The sequence below is a fragment of the Vigna radiata genome, unplaced genomic scaffold (genome assembly GCF_000741045.1).
Source record: "Vigna radiata var. radiata cultivar VC1973A unplaced genomic scaffold, Vradiata_ver6 scaffold_43, whole genome shotgun sequence".
Classification (NCBI taxonomy): Eukaryota; Viridiplantae; Streptophyta; class Magnoliopsida; order Fabales; family Fabaceae; genus Vigna; species Vigna radiata.
Genome location: NW_014542924.1, coordinates 1,504,329 through 1,529,382, shown reverse-complemented (window position 1 = coordinate 1,529,382; position 25,054 = coordinate 1,504,329). Strand labels below are relative to the sequence as shown.

The 25,054-nt window shown below is 37.6% G+C and overlaps 1 protein-coding gene across 3 annotated transcripts; it reads right to left on the bottom strand.

Moving 5' to 3' along the window:
* Positions 1-3,609: 3,609 nt before the first annotated feature.
* LOC106752755 (telomere length regulation protein TEL2 homolog) lies at positions 3,610-24,024 on the bottom strand. 3 transcript variants are annotated; one of them, XM_014634506.2, is made up of 14 exons: positions 23,742-24,024; positions 23,589-23,617; positions 23,378-23,480; positions 23,107-23,278; positions 22,769-22,954; positions 22,494-22,651; positions 18,590-18,866; positions 18,117-18,325; positions 17,786-17,884; positions 7,052-7,581; positions 6,034-6,806; positions 5,635-5,833; positions 4,988-5,187; positions 3,610-4,553 (listed from the first exon to the last, which is right to left on the bottom strand). In XM_014634506.2, the coding sequence occupies exons 1-13, from the start codon at positions 23,902-23,904 to the stop codon at positions 5,035-5,037; spliced, it is 3,051 nt and encodes a 1,016-aa protein (XP_014489992.1). In that variant the 5' UTR covers positions 23,905-24,024; the 3' UTR covers positions 3,610-4,553; positions 4,988-5,034. The 3 variants fall into 3 exon arrangements, with proteins under 3 accessions (XP_014489992.1, XP_022632965.1, XP_022632964.1); XM_022777244.1 differs by having other exon boundaries at positions 23,589-23,656; positions 23,742-23,876; XM_022777243.1 differs by lacking the exon at positions 3,610-4,553 and having other exon boundaries at positions 5,070-5,222.
* Positions 24,025-25,054: the final 1,030 nt, after the last annotated feature.

Sequence of the window (25,054 nt, the reverse complement as noted above, 5' to 3'; positions counted from 1 at the left end):
TCTGGGAATCATTTTCAGATGAAGCTCTTTTGTATATTCAGCAAAGATCCTGGTTTGCTTATTTAGCCAACTTCAAAGCCGCAAGTGTTATTCCAGAAGGATTCAACTGGCAACAGAAAAAGAAGTTTTTACATGATGTCAAACAATTCATTTGGGGTGATCCGTATTTGTTCAAGATAGAAGCAGATAATGTGTTGAGGAGATGTGTTACTGAAGCAGAAGCAGAAGATATATTGTGGCATTGTCACAATTCTCCTTATGCAGGTCATTATAATGGAGAGCGCACTGCCGCAAAAATTTTACAAGCAGGATTTTATTGGTCGACTTTGTTTAAAGATGCTCATAATCATGCTCGGAGCTACGACAAATGCCAAAGGACAGGGACCATCTCAAGGAGGCATTAGATGCCACTGCAGGACATTTTGGAAGTTGAAGTTTTTTATTGCTGGGGTATTGACTTTATGGGACCATTTCCTCCGTCATTTAATAATGAATATATTTTGGTAGCTGTTGATTATGTGCGTAAGTGGGTTGAAGCTGTACCATGTCCTAAGAATGATTCTAACACTGTGATCAAATTCTTAAAAAGACAAGTCTTCTCACGTTTTGGAACTCCTAGGATTCTCATCAGTGATGGGGGATCTCACTTCTGCAATGCTCAGCTAGCTAAGGTACTTAAGCATTATGGGGTGAAACATAAGGTAGTTGCACCTTATCATCCGCAAACAAACGACCAAGCTGAAGTTTCTAACAGGGAAATCAAAAGAATTTTAGAAAAGACTGTCACTTTTTCAAGAAAAGATTGGTCACAGAAGTTAGACGATGCTCTCTGGGCATATAGAACTGCCATGAAAACTTCTATTGGGTTATCGCCTTTTCAGTTAGTCTATGGAAAAGCATGTCATTTGCCAATTGAAATGGAGCACAAAGCTTGGTGGGCTTTGAAATTTTTGAATTTTGACCCTGATAAGGCTCAAAGCAAACGAGGCAACCAGCTGCTAGAACTTGAAGAAATGCGGCTGCATGCCTATGAGTCATCCAGGACTTACAAAGATAAGGTGAAATTCTATCATGACAAGAAGTTGATTAAGAGAACTTTTCATCCAGGGGATTTGGTTCTATTATTCAATTCGCGGCTAAAGTTATTCCCCGGGAAGCTGAAATCGAAATGGTCGGGACCTTTTGTGGTGAGACGTGTATTCCAAAGTGGAGCAGTTGAATTAGAATCTTCGAATGATGACGATCAGCAACGGAGCTGGATAGTGAATGGCCAAAGGCTCAAACATTATGTGGGAGGAGATGTTGAGCAATTCGCCTCAGTCATGATGTTGGTTGACCCATGAGGTTTGGGTCAGGCTCGTGACGTTAAACAAGCGTTACTAGGAGCAACCTAGTTTTCTCTCTTTTACTTTTGCATTTTAAATTTTTGTAATAAGTTGAATTTTATTTTTAGTGTGTATGCTTGGCCTAAATACTTTTCTGAAGATGTTTGACTGACTAATTTGCATGATGAACTTATTTGATGATGATTTGATGTGATTCATAATTGAGTAGTGTTGCATGTTGATAGCCAGTGAAACAGATGTGTGATAACTTATGATTGTGGTTCTGATGCTAAGCAGGATGGATGAATGAATGTTGTGTGAGAAAGCATGTTGTGTGAGGTATTGAGCTCCAGAGTTTTTATGATTATATGAATTGTTCACAGGAAAGCATGAATGATAGTGCCTTAATCTTGATGATTGATCAAATTGCATGTGAATGTCATATGATCAAGGCCATTTGTTTTGAATGCCCTTCTCTAGCCAAATTTTCACCCACAGAGCTTAAAATATTATACCCTTTTTGAACCTTAGCCTTAAACAGGATATGAACCCTTGTCTTGAAATTCTTTACCTTGAGTTGGGATGAGCTTAATTGTATCTGATGAAAAGGTTCAAGTTTGGGGTTGCATGGGGGAAATTGGAAAGCTTTTAAGAAGCATTGAGCTCAATTGTTGAAAAAGAAAAATGCATGTGAAAAAGAAAAAAATAAGAAAAAGCATGAAGATGAGCTCAATGAAAAGAAAAAGGGAAAAAGTTGGGAATGAGAGAGTTTGGTGAGAAAGAGAGTTCTGCTTAAATGTTAAATATTATGATAGCTCTCTTAACTCAAGGATTTTGTTTTCCAGAAAAACCATTTTTTCTTGTTAGCCCAACCTCATTACAAGCCTTGGAAAAGTCATTTTGATGGCATTTGCATGTAAAGATGTTGATTGTTTGAGATGAATGACACTTTTATTTCTTGTGACTTGTGAATGATAGAGAGTTGGAGTGTCACCCTAAACACTTGATTGATTGAGTGAAACACTTGCTTGGTATGAATTATTTTTCATGAGTACATTTTTGCTTAGTGGATTGGTCTTTCATAATGTGTAACATCTGTTGTGCGATCTATGGACTGAACTGGATTGAAAGCATGCATGCATCTTAATTTGATTTCACTGAAGATTTGAGATTGAGTAGTGTTTGTCATGTACTTTAGGAGTGTTGAATCATTGGATGAAATAGTATACAGCCAAGCTCTGTTTTGTTTGCTGTTTTGTTTTGTTTGCTTGAGGACAAGCAAAGTTCTAAGTTTTGGTGGTGATGAAGGTTGAAAAACAGTTATTTTCATATGTCATTTTAGACCAAATTACTCCCTTTACTGCTTAGAATGAGCTTAGAATCAAGCAAAACTCAGTAAATGAGTCTGTAGAGAGTCAAAAGCTATTTTTAGCGATATTATGCTTATTTTGCATTGTTTTGTAGCATTTTTGAGAAAGTGAAGAATGGAATTAAAGATGAAGGTCCTAGACTCAAGAATGCCAACAAAAAAACGCAAAGAGCAATTGGTGAAATTTGCCAACAAAAAATGCAAAGCGTCAACAATAAAGGTAGAAGATTGGGTTAATTTAAATATTAAACTTCATAGACAAGTGTCAATGCCAACTAGACTACACCCAAAATTATCAACCAGATACTATGATCCCTTCCAAGTGCTCCAACAAATGGGATCAGTGACTTTCCACCTCCAACTGCCAAAGACAACATGTATCCATCCAATCTTCTATGTGTCAGCTCAAAGTAGCGATAAGAACTCATGAAGTAGAGAAAGACCTGCTAACGGACTTAAAGGACAAAGAAAAAATTTAGTTTTCCGTTAAACTACTAGATAGGAGGACCAGTCAACGGCAAAGAAAACCAATACAAGGACAAAGAGGAAATTTAGTTTCCTATTAAACTGCTAGATAGGAGGACCAATCAATACCAAAGAGAACCAATACAACATGTTCTCATTGAGGAGTAGGAAGTGATATCACAAGACTCTACATGAGAAGAGGAGATGACTATACAAGATCAATTCCCTACTTTGAAAACAAGGTTGATTAAGTCACGAAAGGTGATGATAGAACATAGACTCTTATGAGTTTGGGGATTATAGGTTGTTAGGTTGTTAAGAGGTTTGGGATTGCTAGGTTGTTATAGTATCCCTTGGAGGGAAAGCTATATAGAGGGGGGAGATGTCTTGGGAGGGACAAGTTTTTGTAATTGAGTAAAGGAAGACATAATTGAATAAAGGAAGACATAATTGAGTAAAGGAAGCCAGCATCTGTTATATCGTGTGAGAAGGGAAGCTTTGTCCATTGGCTATTTTCGAACATCAAATTTGTTTTGGAATAATAAAACTCTTTTCCAGAGTTGAGTTTGTTTGCCTGTTGTGTTTCGGAACCAAACCAGTACAATCTGGGTTTCTTGTCACCGAGAAACCTAACAAAATAATGATTAAAAAGCAGAAAGTAGACAAGCAACAAAACACATTAATGGGAAATTGGTTCATCTACTTTTGCTTATTATATTACCTAAATACGATTTTGTTATCTACATATTTGAATCATTAAAAATGTTTTCTTCACTTAGGGTGTCGAAGCTCTCAAATATATATGGTGGCATCTTTCTCTAAGAATTTTATGCCATCTTCTCTTCTCATCTTCACTCATGAAAAGGTGAATGCGTTTTCTTCTCTTTAAGTTGATGACTAATTTCTCCAACATTATCATGGAATGGAAATCTAATCATCCTCCAGCTTGTTTTCTTGTCCGCAAAAATATACTCAGGATCTCATGCAAGCTCCACATGATGTGAACGAAACATGCTTCAGTTGGATAGGAATATAGAGTGCGTTGCAGTAGCAGTAATTTAATTTCTCACGCTCAACCTCCCTTGCTATTCCATTTCGTGCACAAACTAATAGCCATGCATGCATTTTCAGCATCAGATACTATAAAATGCTCTTTGAACTTTTTGTCTCCTATACTTCATAAGTCAACACTTGATCTGGTTGCTTACATACACATTGTTTGTGGATGTAATCCGACTTCTTGATCATCTAAAAACGGGTGCATTATGACTTGCTTGACTGAGATTTCCATGCGGTTGCCACAAACCCTACTGAGATAAAATGGCTCTTAACTTCCAGAATTTTGCCTCCACTATAGTTCTGCGTCACACCTTCTCTATGACAACATACATGCCCTGTTAAATAGTTTCAATAGAGCAATAAGTATGGTTGAAATTATTAACAGAAGTTAACTCATACATTCCTTGTAAAATAAGAAAGATCCTCAATAAGTACCAAAAACCAAAACGGAATCGATCAAGTTGACCAAATGATGTATATCTTTCCCTTCTCTCATCAAGCAAATATAAATTAGTTATATAAAATTGAACTTTTTATAATTGAGAAATTATATTAAGTACCTAAAATTGGTGGAAAGAGACGAGAACCTCAAAATTAATAGGAAAGGAGTAAGAATAAATAAGTTTTAAATTTCAAATGTTTTTGAATCAGAATATAAACTTTAGTGCTGTACCAATATAGAATCCTAAAATATACAAATCCCTAAGGGAAAACGAGGAATGGAAAAAAAATATTAAATAAATAAGGAGTGGCAGAAATCATGACTTACAATTTATATGTTGAGCTAGAAGCCACTCACAATAGCCAGAAGCATCTTTAATCCCCATTGAAGTAGGGGATTTTAATGGTAATATTGGATGTGCCAGATGTAAGTGCAGGGCCTGCCTTGAGTGAACTTCTTGCTGACTCCAAAGCTCGGGAAGTTTGAAGAGCCATCTCGGCATGCAGTTGTAGACATGTCATAGCCATCTAAACAACAAAATCCTTAAACATGTCATAGCCATCTATAGTTAAATAAAAAAATTTATTGGGAACAGGAAAATAACAGAACTTAAACCAAAACATAGAAGAGGAAAAGGGGGGCTTTGCAAAGCTCTACAGCAGAACAAAAAAGACTGAGTAAAATTTCCTAGGGATAACAAGCTACCTGGGTTAGCGGTAGAACTCTTGACAGATGCTTATCAGTTAATACTTTAAAAGCAAATATATTGTCATGAACAATTAAAATAAATATCAATAGAAGTCCAGAATGAGACCAATATGTAACCTTAGCACCATAAAAAAACTGTAGACCAATGCAGAAAAATCTAAACCTTTTCATATGACCAAAGTAAGAGCGGATATAATTGAAAAGCTTGTAAGAACTGGAAGAACGAATGTAAACCTCTCTGAACCTTCAAATTTTCTTTTGCTTACCGTATAGCATTCTTTATCTGTGTCTAACTCAGCTATATCAAGGGCCCATGTGCGAATCCATTCAAGGCCAGTAGAAATTTCAACATTTCCATCGAGCAAGGCAGATGAAATGGAAGTAGGGTGAAGGGAAACCAATACACATGAGGCAGCAAAAAGAACAGCTCTTCTCACATACGCTTCCTGGTGATGACAAACCTCTCTGCATGGATTAAAAAGCAAAGTTGAAAGTTTTCCTGCTTTAGCACACTAGAAAAACAACATAGCAAGAGGTATAAACATATACAACCAATAGGACACCAAATTATCAACTCCATTAGCATGTGCAAACGGAGTTTTTGGGATTACGTCAATCCTCATACTGTTTCCAATTAAATAAACAACTTATATCTTAACCAGTACCTGGATCTTAACATATTCAGGAGCAAAGGAGCCAGTACAGAAGCTTCTGGATGCATGGCTACAGATTTCATACAAACCCCAAGCATGTAAATGAGTTTCCCCAAGACAATGAAATCCCTGCCAAGCAAGTCAACACCGTGCCTTTTCTTATCATATCCCTCCATGGCAGGAAGCATGAATGCAGCAGCATACAAGGGAAACTTGTTATGGGAATACTCCATCTGGTTTTGTGGTGCAGGAGATCGCAGACTCCACCTGCGTGTTTTCCCCTTCTTGTTCTTAACCCGATTATGTTTTGGGGGAAGGTCCCTCTCGTAGCTATTTGACCAATTCAATAAAGAGCCAGCACCTGAAATCTCTTTCCAGGACCCAGCACCAGCAGTCCCTGTGCTGCTAGGTAGGAACCAAGGACGGGTATCAGAAACAACTGAAATAAGGGAACTAGTATGATGTTTGGGTTTCATAATTTTTGATTCAGCAAGCTCTTGAGCTGCTTCTGTCATAACATCTAGAATCATAATGCGCTGACTGATATCAACATTAGGTGAATACAAAAGCTTGTTTAATGTCTCAAGGGATTCAAATGGGCAGGTGACTGCCAAGGCAACTAATGCTCTTTGTCTTTTGTCTTCAGTTGATTCTTCAGCACCTTCTAAAGCAATATCAGAGCACCGAACCTGAACAAGAGTTCTGGTTAGATCCCTTGCTGCATGTTTTAGTTCGTCTGGGGATGCTCTTATGAGCTTTTCAGCTACATCAATAGCCATTTCCACCTGTAATAAATTTTTAAACATCAAATTTCAGCAAAAAAGTAGGATTATCAAGCGAGAAATAAACTGATTTGTTCAATAGCTCAGTCTAAAGTCTAGACCCATTATATAAAACTCGGTAATTGCAGTAGTTGTTGAACAATGCAATTCATAACCAATTAATTTTTCTCACAAGAAATAAAATAAAAAATTAAAAAAAAAAAAAAAACATTAAGCATAGACATATTTTCCGAGAGCAAATTACAAACCCCTTCAGCATCATCAGATTTTCTAAGAGCCGCAACAACTTCAGCCAGCTGTGAAAATTTTCTTTTCAAATCAGAGTCATCATCTTCCAAATCATACGGCTGTAAAGATGAATCACTTGAGGAATATGAATTCTCACTTGCACTGTCATCAACATCCTCCTCATTATCGTCTGAGTCATGATTCAGTGATGCTGGATCAATAATCTCATCCGGATCAAGCAAATTAAACTTCAATAACTTCTTTTTGCCCTTTACATGTGTACTTTTTCCTTTATTGGAAGGGGAATTAGTGTCCCTCTCTGGACCTGACACTGTAGATGTTTTAGTCTCTTCAATACCTTTTTCTCCACAATTTGAGGCAGCCAGATTCCCTTTCTTGAGGGTACTGAATCCAAATTCCCAATCAATTGTCTCCCCACTGCAGCTATCATCAAGATACAAGGGGTTCTTTGGATCAATGATTTTAGACAATGTCAATGCAACACAGCTAGCCATTTTTCGAACTAAATGATTAGGACTCTCCAACCTACCTGAAATAATTACACAAAAAAAAAAATAAAAAACAACTCATTCTGAAAATAGGAATACCCATTTTACAGGACTACGGAATTAGTGTATATGCACTGGACATGCAGTACCTTCTAAGCTGAATTTATTTTCATTGACAGTTGTCAGTTAGTTATACTGACCTGTCGGCTATCAGAATTTGGATTTCGTTTCACATAAAATTACCTGAGATTTATTAAAAAAATGTTTTAAACCCTCTCTCTGTTTCTTTTCTCTTTAACTTTCTCATATTTTCTTGCACTTTCTTTTCATGAGTTGATAGTGGAGATTATCTGAGTAGGAGTGGGATGGAGATGGATCAACAACAATTTCATCACAGCAGTCAGTTTTAGTACAAACCATTCTATCTTGTTTTGCGGTATTAAATTTTCTTGATGAAACTCCAGAATATGTGTTGTAATTAGAGGAAATATCTATAGAATCTTCTCAATTAGAGAAAATATATATAAAATCTTTCTAATTAGAGAAAACATGTATATGATCTTCTAAATTATTTTGTTTCTTTATTTCCCTTTTCTAGAAGATTAGATTGCTACAAATAGAAGGAGAATGTAATTACCACGAATGAAAATAATAAAATCATTCTCTTTTTCAAGTTGGTATCAGAACTTTGGACCTTAGGAGATTGTTTCCGCTGCTAGAGTAGCCACCGCTACTGCTGTTTGACCACCACAGCTGTTGTCGTAGCCGATTGGGGTCCTTGATAGGGCAAAAAGATGCACCTAACTCCAGTGATCACAACATTGGAAATCTCTCCGGGAAAGAAGCCGCCACGCACCGCCATTGTCGTCAATGTGTGTAGCCCACGTGCCTAGTTCCGATGAGTCCCACTCGCCGCCAGTGTCACAAACAAGGTCATCAAAGCCTCCTAAGTTCGTTCCACAGGTTGTGACGTCTCATTTGGCCCAGATTTGAGTAGATCTGAGTTTTAAGATCACCAGAGATACCTGATTGTGTTCTACGTGATGTCTCAAGGGACGTTCAAGATTAGATCACATAGATGGAGGAGGACCAAGACCAGGCGACACTCATTTTCCAATTTGGGAAAATGAATATTCACTAATTATGACTTGGATGTGGCAGGCCATGATTCCTTATATAAGTAGAAATTATATGTTTCGTTATGGGATGATTTACAGAGTACTTTTTCATACAAAAAAGGATTTTGCTGCATGCTATAACATTGAAAGCAAGATATTTAATACAAAACAGAACTCTCTTTTCGTATCAGAATATCGTGGAATCCTGAATGGACTTTGGATTGAATTAGATCAGAACGAACCAATAAAGATGTGTAAAACTATTAGGGAGTTAATTGTATATAGGAGGAGAGGTAAAGTCACAGAGCCTAACTGCCAAGGCAGTTAGGAATATGAGAGTGGGTTTTTGTTAGTTCTGTTAGTTAGTGATATAAAAGGGGGGAAAGGAGTTGTAAGGATTTAGTCTTGGAGTATTATTGTTTGTACAAGAACTCTTGTAGTTCTTTGGAGAGAGGTTAGGCTCTCAGAGTGGATTGTATACACCAATTTCTTGATTCTTTAGTAATAAAAGGAGGTTGTACAATTCAGAGGAATTGTTTGTGTGTGTGTTCGATTGATTTTCATAGGTTTTTAATTAAAAGAACCTATCATTTGGTCCGACTTATCGGATCACGAAGGAGAAGAACCAACGATGGGGAGTGAGACGGAGGGGAGATTAGATAACTTGGAGATCACGGTGGAGGGAATCAAGGATGAGACCACTGCGATCAGACGCGATGTGCAGCAATTGATGAGATTGATGGGTGGAGGTTCGAACCATCAAGGGGGTGGTTCTGAGCGGAGCAGCAGCTCGGTGAATGAAAACCCAGGGAGGGGCAATATTAGGAAATACCACACAATTGGAGGAAGAAGGTGGAACTGCCATCATTTGAAGGCGGAGACCCATACATCTGGATTAATCGAGCAGAAAGATTTTTCGACATCCAGAAAGTAACGGAGGAGGACAAGGTCGAACTCGCTTACATTAGTATGGAAGGAAGCGCGAGTTATTGGTTTAAGTATTGGCGGGAGAAAACCAAGAATCGAACATGGGTGGGTTTGAAGAACGGGTTGATTAATCGCTTTGGTGGTAGGTTCCGGGGAACGGTCTACGAAAAGATGGCCACCCTGAGGCAAGAGGGAACGCTGGAAGAGTTTGTAAGGAGTTTTGAGATGTTACTGGGTCAGACCCAGGGCCTGTCGGAGGAGCTGATTCTGGGTTTCTTCCTGGCGGGGTTACCGGAAGACATTAAGGGCCAGGTCAGAATTCAGAGTCCCCCAGATTTGATGGTAACGATTGGGGTTGCGAGAGACGTGGAGGACGCCATAAACCGTGCATGCGGAAGAGGTTGGAACGGGCTTAAAATGACCCACGTGGGTAATCGGTATGCGACGTCGATCATGAGGGCTGAAGGAGATCGCAGTTTCGCGACAATGGTCGGTGGGTTAGAAGGAGCTGGTCAGGCCAGGAGAGAAGGTGCGGCGATGGCTAATAGCACCAATGCGAGGGCCAATAACTCAACCGGAGGAGAAAACAAGAATCGGATGGTCAGAAACTTACCTTATCCAGAGTTTCTGAAGAGGCGGGAAGAAGGAAGGTGTTTCCGATGCGGAGGACCCTTCGCACCAGGTCACCGATGTGCGGAGAAGGGTTTATGAGTACTGCTACTCGCGGAGGACGCGGAGGGGTTGTTGGAGGAAAACGTTGACCTGGAGGCGAAACCCATGGAGCTTTCGGCATGCTCGGCGGAGGGCCTGACACCTCCCAAGACCATGAAGTTGACCGGGCTGATAGGAGAAAGACGCGTGGTAGTCTTGATTGACAGCGAAGCCAGACATAACTTCATTAGCCGGAGTGTGGTGGAGGAACTGAGACTGCCGGTGGCAGAAACGGCCACTTACGCGGTGAGTCTGGGTGACGGGTGTAAGAAATGGACCAGTGGACATTGAAGCTAGGTAATGTGAAGGTGGAGGAAGACATGTATGTGTTTGATCTCGGTGGAGTGGATTTAATATTGGGTATTGCATGGTTGGCAAAACTGGGTGAAGTGGTTATTAACTGGAGAGAGATGTCTATGCAATATGTGGTGGATGGAGAGAAGAGGAAGATTAGCGGTGACCCAGCCATGGCCCGACAGCTGGTGGAGCCAGGCGCACTAACAAAAATCACAGATGCTGAGTCATGGTTTCTGGTTTGGGAACTGTGCATAGTGGAACCAAGGGTAGACAGTGATGTGAAGGATGAATTGACGGAGCAGCAGCAGGCAGAAATCAGAACAGTTTTGCATGCCCACTACAAGGTCTTTCAGGAGAGAGAGGGACTACCTCCTTCACATGATGCACAACACCGAATAGTGCTCAAGGAGGGCATAAATCCTATGAATGTAAGACCTTATAGGTATCCTTTCTTCATGAAAGAGGAGTTGGAGAAATAGGTTGCAGATATGCTACGAGCTGGTATCATTCGGCCTAGTCAAAGTCCATTTTCTAGCCCGGTAATTTTGGTGAAAAAGAAAGATGGAAGCTGGAGGTTCTGTGTGGACTATCGGGCATTGAACAAAGCTACTGTACCGAATAAATTCCCTATTCCGATAATTGAGGAACTATTGGATGAGCTCAAAGGTGCCAGGTTCTTTTCTAAGCTGGACTTGAAGGCGGGTTATCACCAAATACGGATGGGAGAAGAGGACATCCACAAGACTGCTTTCAGAACCCACCAAGGCTTGTTTGAATTTTTGGTGATGCCTTTCGGGTTAATGAATGCGCCGACGACATTCCAAAGTGCCATGAACAGGTTAATGGCACCTTACTTGAGGAAATGGGTGTTTGTTTTTTTTTTTTTATGACATCTTGGTGTACAGCCCATCCTGGGAAGAGCATCTCTATCACTTAAATTGGGTGCTGCAATTGTTGGAAAAGAATGTGTGGGTAGCAAATAAAAAAAATGAGTTTGGGAAAAGGAGAATTCAATACTTGGGGCACCAGATATCGGAGAAAGGAGTGGAGATGGATCGGGATAAGGTGAAGGTCGTGCTTGAATGGGAAGAACCCCGGAATCTGAAAGCGTTGAGGGGGTTTTTGGGTTTAACGGGGTATTATAGGAGGTTTGTGCAGAGGTATGGGGAGTTAGCTAAACCTCTCACAGAATTGTTGAAAAAGGGAAAGTTTGAGTGGTCTGAGAAAGCCAGGGCAGCCATGGAAACTCTAAAAAAGGCGATGACAATTGCACCGGTGCTAACACTGCCTAATTTTACGCAGGAATTTCATGTGGAGTGTGATGCTTCTGGGAGTGGAGTGGGTGCTGTATTGATGCAAAATAAGAAGCACATTGCTTTCTTTAGCAGGGTGTTGTCTGAGGGGTCTCGTACTAAGTCCATATACGAGAAGGAGTTGATGGCGTTGGTCATGGCCATCCAGCATTGGAGACCATATCTATTGGGGAGGAGGTTTGTGGTTCATACTGATCAGCGCAGCCTCAAATACTTGTTGGAACAGAGAATAACGATGCACAGACAACAGAACTGGATAGCCAAGTTGATGGGATATGACTTTGAAATAGTTTATAAATTAGGAAGCTCTAACAAGGTAGCAGATGCTCTATCTCGTAAAGAAGAAGGGGGTATCGAGGAGGGAGAACTACGAGTAATTTCCAGGCCTTATTGGCATGACTTCCAAGAGATTTCAAAAGAAGTGGAAGAAGATGACATGCTTCGGAGGATAATGGATGATCTCAAGAGGGACCCAACTAGCCATGAAGCCTACACGATGGAGAAGACCGCCTCCACTATAAAGGAAGGTTGGTTTTATCAGCTAAATCAAGTTGGATCCCCAAGCTTCTAGCAGAATTTCATGTGACGAGTATAGGAGGCCATTCTGGGGTGTTTCGCACCTACCGGAAGATTGCCCAATCATTATATTGGCCAGGAATGAAGAGAACAGTGACCGAGTTTGTCGCGGGCTGTGTGATTTGTCAACCGCACAAGTACTTAGATGCCTCTCCTCAGGGTCTTTTGCAGCCACTACCGATTCCACAAGCCATCTAGGAAGAAATAAGCCTTGGTTTCATTGTTAAGCTACCCAAATCACACGGGTTTGATGTGATATTGGTGGTAGTTGACAGGTTGAGCAAGTACAGCCATTTTATTGCATTGAAACACCCTTATTCAGCTCGAACAGTTGCAGAGAGGTTCGTTCAAGAAATAATGAGGTTACATGGGATCCCTATGTCAGTAGTCAGTGATAGAGACCCCCTGTTTTTAGCGTATTCTGGAAAGAGCTTTTCAGGATGTAGGGTACTCAGCTTAGTATGAGCATGGCATACCATCCTGAGTCGGATGGCCAAACTGAAGTTGTGAACAGAATTTTGGAGGGGTATTTGAGGTGTTTCTGCTCAGAGCAGCCGAGGAGTTGGAAGTTGATGCTTCCTTGGGCTGAGTACTGGTATAATACCAGTTATCAAAGTGCAGCAAGGTGTTCCCCTTTTGAAATAGTCTATGGAAGAGCTCCACCAGCTTTGAGCCGCTTTATTCCAGGGAGACAGCGGTGGAGTCGGTGGTTCAGGATTTGATGACAAGGGATGAGGCTTTGAAACAGCTCAAGGTGCATTTAAGGCAAACACAAGAGGCGATGAATAATCAGGCGAATAAGAAAAGGAAAGTATCAGACATTAAGATAGGAGACTGGGTCTATTTAAAGATTAGACCCCATAGACAGTCCTCCATGCCAACTCGGTTACATTCAAAGCTGTCGACAAGGTCTTATGGGTCCTTTGAGGTATTACAGCAGGTCAGGAAAGTTGCGTTTCGTTTGCAATTACCTGAGGCAGCCAGAATTCATCCAATATTCCACGTTTCCCAACTGAAGAAAGCTGTGGGGGAGAAGAGAGTTGAAAAGGAACTTCCAGCTGAGTTACACGCAGATGGACCCATGTTTAGGCCAGCGAAGGTGCTAGACAGGAGGACTCGACAGCTAGGAACAGAAGAAATACCTCAGGTTTTGATAGAATGGCAAGAAAGGGGACAAGAGAGTGCCACATGGGGAGATGAGGTGACTATACAAGAGCAATACCCGGAGTTCAACCTTGGGGACAAGGTTGTTGGAGGAGAGGGGGGTAATGTTAGGGAGTTAATTGTATATAGGAGGAGAGGTAAAGTCACAGAGCCTAACTGCCAAGGCAGTTAGGAATATGAGAGTGGGTTTCTGTTAGTTCTGTTAGTTAGTGATATAAAAGGGGGGAAAGGAGTTGTTAGGAGTTAGTCTTGGAGTATTATTGTTTGTACGAGAACTCTTGTAGTTCTTTGGAGAGAGGTTAGGCTCCCAGAGTGGATTGTATACACCAATTTCTTGATTCTTTAGTAATAAAAGGAGGCTGTACAATTTAGTGGAATTGTTTGTGTGTGTGTGTTCGATTGATTTTCATAGGTTCTTGATTAAAAGAACCTATGTTGCCGCACTTGTTGAAGTCATGGAAAAAGGAAGAATCTTTAAATTTCTCCATGGCTTGAATCATGAGTACAACCTAATCCGGATACAAATCTTAGGAAGAGAAAAATTACCACCCCTATCAGAATTTTTTTATGGTAAGAGGAGAAGAAACTCGGAGAAGTGTCATGCTTGATGGGGAGACCTCCAACACAGACTCTAGCATGACAACTGGAAAGGGAGTCCATAAAGGAACAAATGTTGGAGGAAAGTCGTTTGAAAAAGGCACTCATGGGGATTATTGTTCATACTGTAAAAGATCTGCACACACCAAGGAAACACGCTTCAAACTCTATGGAAGAAAGAATGTGAGCGCATGGAAAACAACAAAGGGTCTACTCAAAGATGGGAAAATCGTACTACCTCAGAAGAGGAAGCCACCAATCTAACTAGACCTTCAGAATCTAGTCTTTCACTATCACCAAATCTTGATATGAAAGCTTATAAGGAGGAAATCGAGCGCTTGAAAGCAATGGTTGAATCAATGAGTAAGCCCTCCGGATCATGTATTTTGTCCATGAAAGGTAAGATTTGTCTCAATACTATTGGTCATATATCTCAAGGTATTTGGATCCTTGATTCAGGAACAACTGATCATATGACACCTTTTCGTGTGTCCTTCGACTCATATGGTAAAAGAAATAGAGAACAACTTATTACAGTTGTGAATGGTCAAGATATACCTATATGCAACTCTGGGAATAAAATTTTAGACTAATCTATTGTATTAAAGGATGTTTTACATGTTCCTCAATTAGTTAATAGTCATGTGTAAAAACTCAGGATTTAAATTGTTCAGTGACATTTTTCCCAACTTATTGTGTTTTTCAGGACTTTGCCACGGGAAGACGATTTTAACTGCTATAGAGCAAAGTGGGTTGTACCGGTTGGAGTTAGATGACCAAAGCAACACAAAAATCATGAGTCAACAAGCTATATCTGAGACGTGGGCAAATTCCAAAATATGGTTACATCATCAAATGCTTGGACATCCTTCATTTAATCTTATCAAGTCCTTATTTCCCTATTTGTTTACCAAGGAGTCTGTTGAGTCTTTTAATTTTGATATTTGTCAGTTGTCAAAACACCATCGTGCATCCTATCCCCCAACAAAATGGGATTGCAGAAAGAAAGAATCGTCATCTTCTTGAAATAACTAGAGCTCTTCTTTTTCAAATGTCTTTTCCGAAAAATTATTAGAGAGAACTTGTGTTAACTGCCACATATCTCATCAACAGGTTACCCACCCGTATCTTAAATGGTATTAGTCCTATAGAATCTCTATTGACTTTTGTTCCTTTTTCCTCTCTAATAACGAGTCTACCTAGTTCAGTCTTTGGATGTATTGTTTTTGTTCACTCTCATCATCCTAACCATAGTAAATTAGATCCCAGAGCTCCTAAATGTATCTTTATTGGGTATCCTTCTAATAAAAAAGGGTACAAATGTTATCATCCTCAGAGTCGTCGCGTCTTTATCACCATGCATGTCACCTTTCATGAAACACGATCCTTTTATGTCAGTCCACCACTTCAAAGGGAGAAAGCACTTGAAGTGAATGAACTCTCCTTCTTATCATTACCATGTTTGTCTTTGCAAGATGCCCAAGAACTGAGCAATGAAGCTATCATAGTCCATAACGAGGAAGAAGAGGAAGACAAATTTTTTGGCAAAAAAATATGAAAGAAGAAAACAACCCACTTCGACTATAGAGCAAGAAAAATTGTCTAATCCGGAGCTAAGGATCCCTAAAGATAACAATGAGGAAGTAAGTATTACTGAAGATTTACCCATTACATTAAGAAAGTAAAGAAGATCATGTGCTAAATATCCTATTTCTCAGTATGTTTGCACTAACAATCTCTCTGATAAGCCTAAAAGCTTTATTGTTGCCATTGATGCCACAAAAATTCCTACCTCAATCCAGGAGAAATGAAACTTAAACATTGGAATCAAGCCATGAAAGAAGAGATGAATGCATTTAAAAGAAATTCAACTTGGGAGATTATTGATAAGCCAAGAGACAAGAAGGTAGTAAGGTATAAATGGATATTCACAGTGAAACATAAGGGAGATGGGACAATAGAAAGATATAAAGCTAGATTGGTGGCAAAAGGATATACCTAAACTTATGGAATTAACTATGAGGAGACATTTATCCCAGTGGCAAAGATGAATACAATTCGAGTTGTTCTCCCTTTAGCTGCTCATTTTGGATGGGACTAACACTAGTTGAATGTGAAGAACACCTTTCTTCATGGAAATCTAGAAGAGGAAGTGCCCATGGAGATTCCCCTGGTTTTGAAGTGAAAAATGAAAACAAAACAAGGTATACCTCCTAAAGAAAGCATTGTATGGTCTTAAGCAATCTCCTAGAGCATGGTTTGGAAGATTTACAAAAGCAATGGTTTCTTTGGGATACAAACAAAGCCAAGGAGATCATACTCTATTCATAAAGCACTCTTCAACTGGTAAACTCACTTTATTGCTTGTCTATGTCGATGATATGATTATTGCAGGAGATGATGAAACAGAAAATTTGGTGTTCAAATAAAAAGTGGCAGTCGAATTTGAAATGAAAGACCTAGAAAAACTCAAATATTTTCTTAGAGTAGAGGTTGCTTACTCCAAGAACGGAATTTTCATCTCCCAAAAAAAATATGTACTTGATCTCCTCAAAGAAACAAGAAAGTGGGGATATAGAACCTTAACAGTTACTATAGAACAGAATCACAAATTGATAGTGAAGAAAGTGTTCCTGTATAAAAAACCCAATATCAGAGATTGGTAGGAAAATTGATTTATCTATCACACATAAGACCAGACATTGCTTATGCAATTAGTGTAGTGAGCCAACTATGCATGATACAAGAGAGAGACATGCAAGCGATTGACAAAATTCTCCAATACTTGAAGTCAAGTCAAGGAAAGGGACTATTATTCAAAAGGGTAGTCACATTGACTATGAAAATATATACAGATGTTGACTAAGCAGGTTCTATTATTGACAGAAAATCTACTTCTGGGTATTGTGTGTTTCTTAGAGATAGTCTGGTAACGTGGAGGAGCAAAAAGCATGATAGAGTATCTCGTAGCTAAATTCCGAGCTCTTGCTCAAGGAATGTGTGAAGGACTCTGGATAAAAATCATTTTGGATGACCTTAAAGTCAAGTTGGACAACCCTGTGCAACTACATTGTGACAATAAGTATGTCATGAGCATTGTCCATAATCCAATACAACATGATAGAACCAAACACATTGAGATTGACAGACATTTCATCAAAGATAATCTATACAAAGGCTTTGTGATCACAACTCATGTTTCTAAAAACTTCAGATAAAAGATATTTTTACAAAAGGGCTTCCTCTAGATAGATTTCAACATCTTGTAGGCAAGTTGAGAATGATTGGTATTAATTTACCAACTTGAGGGGGAGTGTTGTAATTAGAGAAAATATCTATAGAATCTTCTTAATTAAAGAAAATATCTATAGAATCTTCCTAATTAGAGAAAATATTTATAGGATCTTCTAGATTATTTTTTAGTATATTGTTTCCTTATTTCTCTTTTTTAGAAGATTAGATTGTTACAAATAAAAGTAAGGAAAATGTAATTGATATGAATGAAAAAATAAAGTCACTATCTTTTTCAAGCTGATTCTTACCGCTAACCCCTTGAAGAATCAAATGCATGCCATTCTTCATCCCATCCAATTCCTCCTTAGACATTGTCTCCAGAGAAAGGCCTAGAGCAGCAGATATGTCTGAGATAGATATAGGAAAAATAAATAAATATGGTACCAGATCCAGTGAATACTGGTGGAGAAAGCCTTTCCGGTTACAAGGGTAAAAGCAATAAAGTTGCCCTTCCCAAACCCCACAATGAAGGCAAATTCATGCACTAAACCACCCTTTCAAACTCAAAACTAGAAGTTATTTATTCCTCTATCCACATGCTTTTCACTTTCAGTATACTGGTGCAATTAAAAAGGATACAAGCTTGTTGCTCAATAGGTGCTGTTTGCACAAACTCTTTCTTAGACCATACTGCCATCAGACGTTGGACAGTATTCAAAAGCCCAGGGCGATTATGTTCTGATAATGAGGAACCAGGTGGGCATTCATGAACAGCAAACTGAAGGATCCATTTAAGGCAGCTAAGAGGGAATACTTTCCATAGCAGGAATTTGTCAACAAACATAGACCTGAGGTGGAGACAAGGGAACATAGCAAAACAAAGGGGCATAAGCATACAAAAAGTATTAGTAATACTGAAATTTCATTACAGGTTATTAAACAAAAAAAAAAAAAACCAAAAAAACCAAAAAACCAAAAAAACCAAAAAAGAAAAAAGGAAAACAAAAACAAAAAGGAAAAACTTCTTATGATGGTGTCAAAAAGGAAAAAGTGCTTATGATGGTTGAAGCTCATTCTGAACAAAATCAAAACAAAATGATATTTTCAATCACCTGACAGAAGCCTGAAGCTTAAAAATTCGATGGAATAACAACCACAGCAGCCAATACGCTTGAACATCATTTGCATCTTGAGTAGCTAACCTCTGCAAAATTACCTCAGAGATTCTTTCTGTGGTATAAGGATCACTGATGGATTCCATTATTCTTGACCAAAATACCATGACAGGTTTCGACACAAGCAACTCCTTAGTAATTGAATCATTATTTGATGATAAGCAACCATTGACAAGCCTTAGAACTTCAGGTATTAATTCACTAGATAGAAGATCTACAAGAAAAAGAGACTGAATTAGGAAACAATAAACAGCTAGTCCAGACAAAAACTAAAACATAATTCACAACACTACCAGCATAGGAGTAGAATCATAAATAACCGCAAGTCACAAACTTCATTATCTCCTTCAGCGATATAAAAAGTAGATTTATAGTGTTTTCCATTAAATATAGGATAATAGTTAGAAGATAGTCAATTTCAACATGATATTTCCAGTTTCTCAAACAGTGGTTATTAGTCCTGATCACAATGGGGAGTGGCCAAACATAAAAACACATGGCAGGATGGCCACTATAACAATGGTTAAGTATACAAAATAATCAACTTAGACTACACATATAAATACTCTGAAAAATAAAATAAAAAATACCAAAAGTAAGAACATTCATAATTAATAATCAAACCTCATTTTATAGAGTATGTGGGGGAAGGGAGAACAGATCTATGAAATGTGAAGAAAGAACATAATTCGTTAAAAAAATAAAAACAAAACAGAGACCTGCAAGCTACAGTTCGGAATTTGAACTGATACCAAAGCATAAAACTACATAGATGTGAGAATACTGAATAGAGACATAAACACTGCCATAGAGCAGAGGATCTGTTGGAAGAACATGAGGATATGTGAAAACAACAAAACTTGAGATTAAAGTAAAGAAGATTTAGAGTGAATTTGAGAGTGTGTTTAAACACCTATCAAGTGTTTCATATGTATAATATCTTGAGATACATCAGATACAATGAACATAAGAGAATTCTAGAAGACATTTCTAGGAACTAGGTTTAGCACAAAACCCATAGCACCTAGAATGTTTTCCTCAAAGCAAAATACAATATCCTGTAGTAGAGTGCTTATCCATAAGAGAACCAGCCCAATCACGTCACAATAGCCAAAAATTTGAGTATTTCCTTTATCTTCATAAAGAAGCCCTTGTCCTGGAGCCTTTTTAAGGTATCTTAGAATATGAATGACAACACTCTAATGATCAATACATGGTTTTCAGCATGAATTGACTCACAACACCAATTGCAAAGGATAAATCTGGTCTAGTAATTGAGACAAATAAGTTTTCCAACTAGTCTTCTATATCTTTCTAGATTAGAGAAAGTTTTTCCTTGTTCTGCCATTAATTTTAGGTTTCAATCTATGGGACAATCTACTTGTTTACAATCAATCATACCTGTTTCTTTCATGATGTCAAAAGCATATTTTCTTTGAGAAATTACCACTCCTTCCTTTGATTAAGCTACTTCTACGCCCAAAAAATATTCGAGATTTCCAAGATCTTCTGTGTGAAAATAATTGAATAGATGCTCTTTAACTAACAGATTTTCATATCACCATTTCCTGTGATAATTATATCGTCAACATACACTATTATATACACACATTTTCCAAGATAGGTAAGGCAATAGAAAACAGGTTGCTCCATGTATTCTTCCTCTTCAAGATCGTCATGCTGAAAATTTTTAATATCTAGTTGATAAATGGGCCAATGACGAATGGCTACCATTACAAGGAAGAGTCTGACAATGGTCATTTTGGCTACTAGAAAAAAAGTATCACTGTAGTCAAGTCCATAGACCTGAGTATATCCCTTAGCCACCATTCGTACTTTAAGTTGATCAATTTCACCATTAGATCTGACCTTAATGGCGTAGACCCATTGACAACCTACTATCTTTTTCCAAGAAGAAAATGGAACTGACTCTCATGTTTTGTTGTGTTCAAGAGTCTGCATTTCATCATGGCTTGACGCCACCCAAGATGATCAAGTACTTCTTTCATAGTTTTAGAATTAGTAATAGAAGAGACAAAAGAAATAAAAGAGAAATATGAAGGAGATAACTAAGAAAATTGTAAATAGAGTGAGGATTTCGGGTAGATCGAGAACTTTGCAAACGACAATGGGCCAACTCGAATCATCGTGATCAGGAGTCGTAGTACCACGTGATGATGGAGAATGACCTCCAGAAGAGGAATCGCGCTGGGTATTGGGCTAGCCATTTGGTTCCTCCGTTGATAGGTAATAATAGGTGGTGACGATGGTTCAATAGGATTTTGTATGGTATTTTGGTTTATAGGAGTATAAGACTCAATTAATGGAACGGGTAGAACATTTTCAATAGAATTAGAATCTTGAGTAGAAGTAGGAAAGAAAGGAGATTGCTCAAAAAAGGTGACATTGGTAGTCATCAGTATCATCCATATCGAATAACAGAAAATATTGGAGACTCAAAAATCCTTTATAAAGTTATGACACAACCCATAATTGGTTATGGCGGAAACATTGCTTTCAAAAGAAATATAATACCACCACATGTAATTCTAATGCAAAAGTAATTATATTATAGTGAAAGTAGGTATTTTTTTGAAAAATAATTATAGGGAAAGTGGAGAAGAAAAATTTTAAAAAACAGAGCAGGGATTTAGTGGCCGGACACAAAACAGAGGTCACATTCCATCTTACATTGAAACAAGGCCAAACTTCCAATTTTTTATCAGAAAGAAGCCCCACATATTTATGATGTAACACAAAGGTGAATCAAAAATCTAGGGGCAAAGAAAAGTATTATATCACTGGAAATAGATAGCACCCTCAACTGCTGCAATTTTCCAAGATAACAGCTTAACTGAAAGAAACCCACAATAGAAACATTGCAGTGATACCGCTCCATTGCTATAGCTCATAGTTCACAACTAGGCCTGAAAACAGCATTTTACATATACGAAATAGAAAAGACCTAAATCCATCAAAACAACAAGATATCTTTCAACTTAATTATCTATTTTAAAACAAAATTACCAAAATAGTCTTTAATTCACAAATTGTTGAGATTACATTGATGCTGACAGGATTAAAACAGTTATGTTCAGCGCACACATTTGCCATTTAATAAGATATCTACTCTTAATAGAACACAAAAATTAATATATTCTACTTTCAAAATACCAGCATCCAACATATTTAACCTTTTAGAGGGGTTGCTTAACATGAATTCACATCAGTGTCAAGTTACTAATCAAATATTACAATTGGGATTTGGAACTTTATTAGAGACTACAGAGTCATTTATTTACTTGGGTTACTTTCACTACTACTCACATGTTGACCAAGACTTGGAATCTTGGCCAAGGAAAATAGATACAACCACTAGGTGGTATCTTTACCATGTAGATGAGGAAACAAAAATGTCAAACATTTAATAGGCTACAAGCTTGAAGTGGTCCATAACCACATGTCACGGCACTTTACAACAATGCATTTCAAACTTTTACAAACTTGGTATTGGTGTCAATTTCACATTGATAATTGGTTCACTAGCTTCTTTTAGTTTTGTCAAAAAAAACTCGGAGAAATATTGCTAATAAGAAATTGAATAGTATGCCTTCTGCAAACTATAACTCACTGACACTTGCTATCTTTTAAAAGCTATAACCTTTATAAAAAGTGAAGAATGCATTTTTTTTCTACCAAATGGTACAGAAGTTGCAACATATTGTGGTACTAGAAAAAACATGACATACCAAAAAATAATAACTAATTCAAAATAATCTAATGATACTTAATAATATATGTACTTCAAAGAAAAAACTGAAGTATCAAAATTTCTATTTACCAGTAGAGCCACGGCGACAAATACGAGAAAACATTTCCCCTACAAAAAACATTGCACCATTTTTGTCCATTTCATCCATCTCTACATTTACTAGCAAGATCATCCCTCTTTCTTCTGCCAAGGAGAGTAGTTGCACAACAACCTGCTTGAAGAACACACTGAAACTCTTGGTGAAAAAAATAAATCAAGTGCTTAAAAGTTATTCAGAAAAAATAATGGTATTCAACCATTGAAAACCCACAAACTACTAAACCAAGAAAAGAAAAGGAGGATACTGTGATGACAAGGAAGTGGAGGAGTTCATTCTTGCTTTGTCGGGAATAGATGCAACAATCTGTGCCACCCTTGATACATCCATCTTGGTATGTACATCTGTAACGTTTCTCAATTTAGAAGAGCCACCAAACTCTCTTGCTAACTGGACCACGCCTTTATTTTCAAGCAAGCACAGTACAAGCAATCTGTAATACATGTGGAATCAGAATAAGTTCTTCCCACTGTCATTAAATCAAATCAGTTTATCACTTCACACCAAATTAAGCACAAGCATGCGGATAACTTTCAAAAAAGGAGAAACTTCATTCAAGACATTGCACAATGCGAACATCCATACCTTTCGGAATTAGAGAGGACAGCATTAACATCTAGACCATCAACCGCATTCAGCTGGAGAAAAGGAACCAAAATCTGCAGCACTTCAGAAACCAATCCACGGACAAAGAAAACATCATAAACATGTTTCTGCGCCGAAAAGGGAAAACAACCCAGCCAGTTCGAGGCAACATCTGCAGGAAGTTCCATATCCCATGAAAAAACAGGAGCAGCAAAACACAATATCATTTTTGAGGAACTCAAAATTTGGAAAGGAAAATAAAAACCCTTACCAAGTAATAGAAACCTAGCCAGTGTAGGAAAAGCAGCTCCTCTATAAAACGCACGCCACCAACCATTTCGTTTTTCTGCAGTAGGAACTTCGACACTGAAGACCTGAACACAAAAGAAACACGAATTTACGAAGATTTCTTCATGACAACAGCAATCTACGAGAAAAAAAAAACAAAACAAAAAACAAAACAAAACAAAACGAGAACAGACCTGGTCTCGGTAACTTTCGTCGATGCTATCTGTCACGATGGAAACATGCATTCGAAATCAAAATTCTCCTTCAAACAAGCCAAATAGTACATATTCCTTAACAGTATGCAAATAGTGAGAATCTGATTCAAGTTAGGGCAAAAACCAACGAACCTGAGAGAAGAGAAGGGTCTACGGGGTAGAGAATGGTAGCTATGGAATGAAGGGCGCAAATAACTTGATCGACGTGCTTCGCGTTCTTTATAGCCGAAATCACTTCGGCGACGTTGCTAACCACCTCATGTTCCAATTCTCTCTTCTCTGAACCCTCCTCCATCGGCGATTTTCGAAAGCGGAGTTTGTCTGGCTACTTTGCTTTCACTGCGAATTTGCACTCAGCTTCTGCACTTCAGGATGAGTCCACTTCGTTGCGGAAACTTTGGGGTTACTTAACGGCGTAGTTCGGTCCTAAACGCAGTATCATACATATAAATAAATAATATTATTATAAATTTATAAAATAAGTTAAATTTAGTGTTTTAAATAAGTCTACCAATTCTAAAACGCTATAATATGACATGTTATCTTAAAAAAGAGTCAGGGGGTTTATGAGATGTAACTATAATTAGACTATATATATATATATATATATATATATATATATATATATATATATATATATATATATATATATATATATATATATATATAAAATGTCATTTTAGATTTCTATTTTTCTCATAATCTTATATAATTTTCTTCTCTTTTTTTATCTCAATTTTATTTGATTCAATTTTATCAATTTGGAAAGTTTTTATTTAATTCAATTTTAAAAAAATAAAAACACAAAGACATCGAAAAAAAATAAATTTATTTAAAATTCTAGACGAAATAAAAATCTAAAGTGACATTAAACTATATATATATATACTTGAAAAAAATTATATACTTTACATTTCAACCATCAATTCTCTTCTCATCAACTTAAAAAAATCAATCATTAACAACTCTTAAAGTTTAAAAAAATCTTAAAATAAAGAATTCAACTTCTAACATAAGATTGTACTAATCTAACACAAATTCATTAATATATTCAATTAATATATTCAGTTTTTATTAGTTTTGTGTTATAATGTTATTTTGTCTCATGAATTATAAATAAAATTGATGGATTTATTTTATATATATATATATATATATATAATAATAATAATAATAGGAAATAGACATTATTACTTAATCTTAAATATTTTATACACTTATACTTTTTTTATTGACTTAACCATAAGAAAATTTTATACAAATAGATTTTTTATTTAGTTTTTCTTGGAGTTGGACTCGGACTACTCAACAATGGTACTCTCCGTTTTTAGGCATTATTGACTCTCTTGAAAGACTCTTCACCAAATTTTGTTAAAAACATTTGGTGCCTACCAGGTAAAATACTTTCCTAGCCATAATATACAAACTCAATCGTTTCTCGATAA

Coding starts and splice junctions, on each gene's coding strand:
- LOC106752755 (XM_014634506.2), bottom strand. CDS start 23,904: ATGGAGGAGGGTTCAGAGAAGAGAGAATTGGAACATGAGGTGGTTAGC. Junction 22,652..22,768: donor TCCACTTCCTTGTCATCACA/GTATCCTCCTTT, acceptor CAAGAGTTTCAG/TGTGTTCTTCAAGCAGGTTG. Junction 7,582..17,785: donor GATTCTTCAAGGGGTTAGCG/GTAAGAATCAGC, acceptor TAATTATTTCAG/GTAGGTTGGAGAGTCCTAAT.